Raw genomic sequence first — 8,702 nt, forward strand, 5'->3', positions numbered from 1 at the left:
GTCCCGGTAAGTGCTGAACCTCCCTCTGTTTCGCTCTGAGGACAACGAAATGGAGCCCACCGCTGCACACCGCCTTCTGCCTTCAGGCTTTGCCTGGTGGCCTCCAACACTGGGAACTCCACCACACCTCCACTTGGTAAGCACCCAACCACCCTCAGTTCCGCTCATGCCGCAGTGGGGAACGCTACACTTAAGGTCTCCGATATGAGGATGAAGAAACGGAGTCCCTCCACCGCCGTCAGCCGTGTAGGCTTTGCCCGGTGACGTCATCTGATAACAGCTAGGGTTGCAGACTGGAGGAAGAAAACGTGGGGGTAGTTTTTTACAGGTTGTATATTCTTTCATTACGAATACAACATTTGTGCAAGAGAAATAACTAACCATTTAGATTCACAAAGATGAACAAACACACAATATTTTTATGAAGAGATAGAAACAACAAAACTCTTTATATTACATAGTTGATAGCTCGGCACTTGAGGCTAAACCTCCTTTTATAAACTGTTTATTCAGATGGTACTATTTCTGTACTTATCGTTCTACCAGACCTATCAATCTTGTTCAGTAGGCAACAAATTCAGCTCTCGAAGTTAAGAAAGTACATGCTTTCATATCCATGACTCCTTAACCATGTAATATATTCTTCAAGGTACATCGTAGATAAGTAACCACTCTCAGCATCATCAAACAGAGTCATCATCTTCCTCCTGAAATGCTTGATACTGTCGCAAAAGTAGTTGATGAAGGATATGACATGATGTATGAATCGAACCCTTCATTTTGCATCAAGGCCAGTGCTTGGAAGCTCTGGTGTGCTGTGAGCTCAGGTGGTTCAATATGCCCATCTAGGTATTGGATCACTTGCTGCATGCTAGGCCTTGCAGATGCAAATGGGTGTGAGCACAGTAGTCCAAGCTTCAGTGCCAAATATGCCTCTTGAACATTGTAGTGCCCTTTAAGCCTTGTGTCTATTGCATCAGCAAGCGATCCTTGTTGCACATGCTCAAGCACCCAATCGACCAACATGAGCTGTGTATCTTCTGTGCCTTGAATTATAGGTCTTTGTCCACAAGTGGCCTCAAGAATAAAAGTACCAAAGGCAAATACATCTGTAAGAGGAGTAGCCTTGCCTGTGCGTGCTAGCTCTGGAGCAAGGTAACCAATGGTGCCAACAACGCGAGTAGTTTCTTGTTCAACACCATGATCATACAGCCTTGCTAAACCGAAATCACCCAGTCTTCCATTTAACTCATCATCAAGGAGCACATTGCTTGCTTTGATATCTCGGTGGACAACTACTTTCTCCCACTCCTCGTGGAGATAAATCAGCGCAGATGCAATGCCCCTGATGATCCGAAACCTTTGATCCCATGTTAATGTTGACTTGTCAACTTCACCATACAAGTACTTATCAAGGCTTCCATTGGGCATGTACTCATACACTAGCAGGAGCTCACCGCGACGCCTGCAGTATCCAAGTAACTGCACAAGATTTGGATTCTGAAGGCGGCCAATGCTAACAATTTCTGCAATGAATTCCTTCATGCCTTGCCTGGAGTCATGTGACACCCTCTTCACAGCTACCATTAATTTGTTCCTTGGCAGCACTCCTCTGTATACTCTTCCGAATCCTCCGGCTCCTAGGAGGTTTTTGTCATCAAATCCTTGTGTTGCACGGAACAAATCCTTATACGAGAACCGGTGTGGGCCGAATTCGACCTCCCAGTCGTCATGTAACTCTGCGTACCTCAAATGCCTCCGCACAAGTAGGGAAACGACAATGGCCACCGATAGGATGAATGCTGCTGTTGCTAGTGGTAAAGTGATCTCCAATACCCGGAGACGTCGGCGTTCTTTGGGATGAGGACGAGGAGGCAGTTTTGGCAGCATGGTGGCATTGATAGGTGGGGCAGGACCATTCATGCCAAAGCTCCAACCAAGCACATAGTGCCTCGTGTTTATCTTTCCCATTGCAGCTGTGAATCCGATGTATGCCACATCTGTGAGCACAGTGGAGAGGTTGTAGTTGGCTGATACTGTTGGTGTTTTAGGTTTGGCCATGCCGAGAGGAGCCATGGTGGCGTTGATCTGCATCTTCTCTCTGTTATAGTCCACCCATACCTGCATCGCCTCTTGGCTATCGAGACCCAGTCCCTGGAAGGTGCCATTCTTGTCATCGTAGTAGCCAGCATCATGGGATTGTATGGACTGGAGACCATTGATGTCGATACCAATATGGTTGTCGTTGATGTCCTGGAACTCCATGTTCTTGAAGGTGTCGAGCTCGACTGCGAAGATGTGGTTTGTCTGGTTGCCGTTGTTCTGGCTGTTAAGGAGACCCAGGTACTGCACCGGCATCGCTGAAGAGAAATTCTTGCTCGGTGCAATGAACATGGTCATGCCGTTGCTGCTCAAGTCGTTGTAGAGGGAGATGATGGCGAAGACGAACGAGAATGAGAAGGACTGTACGGTCCCATCGGACGAATTGTGGAAGCGCAGCGGAGTCGGGTAGGAGGCGTGGCCCTGGCCCAGGGTCGTGCCATTTGTAAGCTCAAGTAGCCCGCTGGGCGTGACAGATGCCGTGCCGTCGATAGTGAGGTTTCTGTTGGCAAAGCCGGAGTAGCTAAACTGGTGGTCATCGCCGGCAACGAAGCTAAGGCCAAGAAAGAGTAGCTTGAGAAGCAATAAGGACATAGATTTCATCTCGGAGATGGACATAAAAAATAGCGCAAGCGGGTGCTTGTATGGATGTAACTCTTATACATGGGCAACACCGGACCTTTTTTATCTACTCGGTGGTGAGGACTCTCAGTTTTGCAGTTTTTTGACGAGTGGTAGGCACTTCCTTTTTGTTCGGTTTCCTCTACAGAGCTTTGATCCTGCTACTAACTTGAGAATTGATGTGCCGTTGCAGCAACGGCAGAGCATCTCGGTCAATCTCTTTTAGTCCACAGCCATGTGGACGATGGGAAATTGGCAGCTCGCATTTGACTTAAGAGTGCCAAGTCCAGACTCTAGAGGAACCTTCCTAGTCTTTTGATGTTTCTGTTGAAAATTATTATGCAGTTACAGCAACGGCAGTGGATCTCAATCTACTAGGTCTCCTTGTGTGGGGTACTGGAGTGGAGATTTAGTGAACATGCGCACCAATGATCCTGTTTTATTAAAAAACAAAATCATATTCTGAGTTTCAAAAAAATCTGAAAACAAATCTATGCCACGAAGCGCAAACTATCAATTGGAAATAATGTGTATTTTGAGCTACTGGTAAATAAAAAAATAAAAAAAACACATTATGATTTTGCATGCTTGTAGGATATATCATCGACAAAGTCTATTAATTTTAAACTTATAAATGTGAGTTTTTTTAATATAGAGGGATCAATGGAGCTCATGTGGTAGAAAAACTTTTCGCCTTGAATCGGGTGTGAATGACACTTGGTGCAGAATTTCTAACTTGAATGGGGTGTGCATGACCTTAGACGTTACTATTCTAGATAATATTGCTTTTTGGCGGCGACTTGTGGATCAGGTGTGATTAGCAAACCAGTGTTTGCAGTTCCAACTCACATTTTCTAGGCACGAGCGGATAGAGACGACACAGACGGGAACGTGAGTCTCACTGTCACGAAACGAAAATTTCTTGTTCGTAAAGCGGAGCATCTCAATCAATCTGCCCAGTCTTGGGTCAAGTAAACTGTGGTCATTATTGGTGGCTGGGCTACTGCATATATGGACACAAGTGAAGAAGACTGTCAGGTGTGAATCTGTGAATCGCCACGTTCACTATGTAATCTTCCACAATAGTAAAGACAAGATAGGTTGATTGAGATGCTCTGCTGCACTTGGAAAATGACCACACTCGTAGAAAAATCTACACCCGTGCTCTGTTTCTGTTCTAGACATCCGAGTCCTCTAGGGAGAAAAATCTGGCCAAAATCACTCGTAGAAAAAACTGGAAAGTGAGTGGCTCTGCCCCAGGAGTGAACCTTCTTTTATGACACGAGCCACTGGTCGTCATCTATGACGTGGAGTGCACGAAAGTTCACCGGACCAGCGGCCAGGGCGCCTTCCCTACCATGACGCGCTGTATTGGTTCCAACGAGACGGCAGCTCTCATCTCCATCCGTTTCCATCCTCCTGTTCTCATTCTCGAAAATAGATTAATAAAAAGATGCTCTGATTCGTTCCTGCAAACACAGATGATTGATATGGTGGCACTCCAATGTCTGAATCGCCAGGATCCCTCCATCCAGAGAGTAGTACCACATCAATGGCATATTGTATATTTGTAGTAGATCATAGCACAATCATTCAATCTGAAAAAATTGCATTAAACAGTGCATCCTTAGTGTAGCTGTTTACTTTAAGACTGCAAAGGAGGCCAGAAAAGTTGACTGAGATGCTCTGCCGTTGCTGCAACGGCATAGTGAATTTCCAACACAAACATCAAAAGACTACGAAGGTTCCAGAGTCTGGACTGGGCACTCTCGAGTCAAGTGTGAGCTGCCAGTTTCCCATCATCCACGTGACACAAGACTAATCAAATGGTAGACTTGTAAGGTAGCTTCATGGAAATATAGAGCACTCTGCCCGTGCAATCTTAGACGAACTTGGACGGCAACGGAACACTTCATTCCAGAATACTTATTGAGTAGTTGCCACTCTGATCCCCAGCCACAGAAAGCTTCCGGTGATGGCCAACATGAAGCATGCATCCCTTCCATCCTCCATCCTCCCACTTCTATTTGTCCTTATTGTTGCAACCGTTGCCGCCGGCGATGACCAGTTCGTCTTCTCCGGCTTCACGCAGTCCAGCCTGACACTCGAAGGCAGCGCCGTCGTCACACAAGGCAGCCTACTCGACATGTCCAACGGCACGAACAATGTCAAAGGTCATGCTATTTACCCAGCTCCCTTGCTCTTTCGCAATTCATCTACCGGCAAAGTGAAATCGTTCTCGGCAACAATCATTTTCTGCATCGTCGGTACGTTCCCCGGTGTGAATGCTAATGGCATGGCCTTCTTCATCGCCCCAAGCAAGAACTTCACGGACGCGCTGCCGACGCAGTACTTGGGTATCCTGAAACAACAAAACAATAGCAACCTCCTGGTGATCGAGATCGACACCTTCCAGAACCTCGAGTTGAAAGACATCAATGAAAACCACATCGGCATCGACATCAACAGCGTCTTCCCCGTGCAGTCCAACATGGCTGGCTTCTATGACGACTCTAGTGGTGGTGCCTTCAAGAACTTGACGCTGAATAATGGCATGAAGCTGCAATTGTGGGTCGACTATGAAGAGGAGGAGACAAGGATCAACGTGACCTTGGCTCCACTCCATGTGGGAAAACCCTTGAAGCCGCTCTTGTCTGCAACATATAACCTCTCGACGGTGCTCACAGAGACGGCGTATATCGGTTTCTCGTCCACCGCTGAACTGATGAACGCCCGTCATTATATTCTTGGATGGAGTTTTGGCATGAACGGGCAAGCTCCGTACATCGACATCTCCAAGCTTCCTAAGTTGCCTCGTGTTGGATCAAAGCCCCAGTCCAAACTCTTGGCGATACTCCTGCCGATAGCCACTGCAGCATTGATCATCTCTATCGTAACCATTGTCATTCTGATGGTGCGAAGAAGGCGAAGGTATAGGGAGGTGCGCGAGGACTGGGAGGGCGAGTTCGGTCCACACAGGTTCTCGTACAAGGATTTGTTCGATGCTACAGAAGGATTTAAGAACAAGAACCTAGTTGGAGCAGGAGGTTTCGGGATGGTATATAAAGGGGTGCTTAAATTGTCCAAGAAGGAGATTGCAGTCAAGAGGATGTCCCATGATTCAACACAAGGGATGAAGGAGTTCGTTACCGAGATTGTTAGCATTGGAAAATTGCGACATCGCAACCTGGTGCAGCTTCTTGGTTACTGCAGGCGAAAAGGTGAACTGATATTGGTGTATGATTACATGTCAAATGGTAGCCTTGACAAATGTATACACTGTGAGCAGGACAAGCTAACCTTAAATTGGGCTCAGAGGTTTCATGTCATCAGGGGTATCGCTACTGGCTTGCTCTACCTCCATGAGAAGTGGGAAAAAGTTGTGATCCACCGAGACATCAAGGCGAGCAATGTTCTCCTCGATGATGACATGAATGGGCGGCTTGGTGACTTTGGCCTTGCAAGGTTGTATGAGCATGGCACTGATCCACAGAGCACACATATGGTCGGCACAATGGGATACCTTGCCCCCGAGCTGGTGCGCACTGGCAAGGCGTCTCCTCATACGGATGTGTATGCCTTCGGCATGTTTCTTCTTGAAGTTGCATGTGGGCAGAAACCAATCAAGCACACTACAGAGGAGAAGCAAGTTTTCTTGGTCGACTGGGTCCTGGAGCATTGGACCAATGGATCGCTTAGCAAAACAGTGGATACACGGCTCCGAGGTAACTATAACACTGACGAAGTATGCCTGGTGCTAAAGCTAGGACTTCTTTGCCTGCACCCATTTCCTTCTTCAAGGCCTTCCATGCGAGATGTTATGCAATACCTCAATGGTGAGATCCCACTACCCGAACTGAGGCCGACACCTCTGAGCTTGGGCATGCAAGGCTTGATGCAAGACAACGGATTTAACACATCTGTCATGTCTTATCCCCAGCTGATGTCAAGCTTCAACGCAATGTCAGACCTCTCTGGAGGACGATGATATTCATATAGTATTAGTGATTGTTCTCACCTGGCATGTATTCATATATGGCTTGCATGTTGTAGCTTTACAAATGTTCTAGCATGTACTCACATAAGAGCATGAATATTCCTCCCCAAGAAAGCAAAAAAACCTTTTCTATTGTTTTTTTTTCTACTCTCAAAAACCTGGTTGTACCCATTGATGCAGTGGCGTTTTTACACGTGCTTTGATAACTTTTTCAACAACCAAATAAACTCTAAGTTGATCCAACCACCACGACTATGTTATTCGTTTTCTCTCTCTAAGTTCAATAGTTAAATGAGCCATATTTTGATGCACTATGAACAGCTGAATCTAGCAAGGTTCACAAGGATAAAATAATATCACCAAGTCATCGTCATGCAAGTAGCATGGTACGTAATACGGTAATCCTAATCGACCATCTCTCTATTCTCCTCTATAGAATTATGACTAAACTGACTTTGAAAATTTTGGAACACTATCATCGCGCACTTTCAAACAGTAAAATTCATTGGTGGATCTCACGCTTTGTTGTATCTCTATCCTGCAAGTCGAACATAAAACAAGCAAGTCTAAGACTCCTTCGTTAGCACCATCCAGAGCTGAGCACGGTCAGCCTACCAAAATCTCTGGATGACTTTGCACGTTCTCATTCTTTTCAGCCCAACGAATTCTTGTGGAACCACGTTCCATCGCAGCCATGCAAGAGGAATCCAATCTGCTAGTTCCTCGAGATAGGATGAGAGTGTGGCGCATAGGATGGCTGAAGGGGGATTGCTTGGTGGTCAGCGAAGGCATGATGAAGCGGGAGAATAGCTGAGGCAACAGAATAGGATGGAGAGACATAGCGGTGATCCATCGATAATTCCTGGTGCCTTCTATGCCTGAAGATTTCAAATTTAAATTCCTACCTAGTACCCAATACACAACTAGTAATGTGAGAAATGGGACTGAGTAATTCTAGAAGTGAGAAAAATGAGGAAAACTATATTCATCATTTGCGTAAAGAAGCCTCGATCTTTATACAAGACTTGGTTGGTCGGTATTGAAATGCCATCAATGGCCGGTACTGATTTGTGTTTAAAGTGCCTGAATAAGTGTCTTTTAATTGTTTTTAAAGCCATCTTTGAAATTACATTCAATTGTATTTTGAGGCATTTGTAAATGGTGCCTACATTTATTTTTTGAGGCATGTTTGAGAAGTGCCTCATATTATTTTTTGAGGCATTTTGAAAAGTGCCAACAAAACTGATTAGTGGCATTTCTCAAATAGTGCCTCAAATTATAATGTAAGGCAGTTTTTTAAGTGCCTCAAAAAATCTATTTCGAAAGACATTTTTAATATTGCCTTAAAAAACTATTTTTAGGGGCATTTTTGATTAGTATCTTGAATGATTTTTCCCTACACCATTTGATCCAGCACTTTTTTTTACTGCCTTCAAATATTTTGAAAGGCATTTCTGCTATTTTTAAGGTAAGGTAACTAGCAACTTGACTCACTGTACTCGAAAAAGATAGCAAAGCGACAATCGGTCGGTATGGGTGGAGCCTAGTATAGCTGCGCTTTCTTTTCTTCTTCTTGGTCTAGTCTATCTACCCGTCTCTAAGTAAGCCCCTCACCTTCCCTTTTTGGAGTAGAGGTCAGAGGCTAGTGCGGGTAGCCCTGTCGGAAACTAGAAAGAAGAGGCTGATGCACATGCCCAGCGGCCCCTAATAATCTGCTGCGGTGTAGTGAGATAAGTTATGAATTTAGTCCTCGGGTAGGTGAGGCAACGAGAGCTTCATCATCGTCTAGATAAAAATATGTTCGTTTTAGTTTTTCTGGTGAATCCTCGGCCGCAGTCCAGTTTGATGCCAATCTAGGGCAGGGTTGTGGTGGAGCTGCGGACATGGTGGCCTGGCGTGCTGGCGGCGGTGGGCTGCGCGAGGCAGCGGCATGATGTGGCCGGGCCTGATCTAGACCTAGATGGGCTCGGACGGGCCATGTTTC

General features: G+C 45.7%; 2 protein-coding genes across 2 annotated transcripts; one reads left to right on the forward strand and one right to left on the reverse strand.

Annotated features, from left to right (window-relative positions):
* Positions 1-373: 373 nt before the first annotated feature.
* Positions 374-2,870, reverse strand: LOC127345126 (L-type lectin-domain containing receptor kinase SIT2). The gene has a single exon (XM_051371562.1). The coding sequence runs from the start codon at positions 2,716-2,718 to the stop codon at positions 697-699; it is 2,022 nt and encodes a 673-aa protein (XP_051227522.1). The 5' UTR covers positions 2,719-2,870; the 3' UTR covers positions 374-696.
* Positions 2,871-4,400: 1,530 nt separating this feature from the next.
* On the forward strand, positions 4,401-6,858 carry LOC127345135 (L-type lectin-domain containing receptor kinase SIT2). Its single transcript, XM_051371571.2, has one exon. It carries the CDS (start codon positions 4,697-4,699, stop codon positions 6,707-6,709), a length of 2,013 nt encoding a protein of 670 aa, XP_051227531.1. The 5' UTR covers positions 4,401-4,696; the 3' UTR covers positions 6,710-6,858.
* The last annotated feature ends 1,844 nt before the right edge of the window (positions 6,859-8,702 follow it).

This window comes from Lolium perenne, chromosome 1 (genome assembly GCF_019359855.2).
Source record: "Lolium perenne isolate Kyuss_39 chromosome 1, Kyuss_2.0, whole genome shotgun sequence".
NCBI classification, from domain to species: Eukaryota; Viridiplantae; Streptophyta; class Magnoliopsida; order Poales; family Poaceae; genus Lolium; species Lolium perenne.

Excerpts from the sequence above, each read along its gene's own strand:
- LOC127345126 (XM_051371562.1), bottom strand. The coding sequence starts at position 2,718 with ATGTCCATCTCCGAGATGAAATCTATGTCCTTATTGCTTCTCAAGCTA.
- LOC127345135 (XM_051371571.2), top strand. The coding sequence starts at position 4,697 with ATGGCCAACATGAAGCATGCATCCCTTCCATCCTCCATCCTCCCACTT.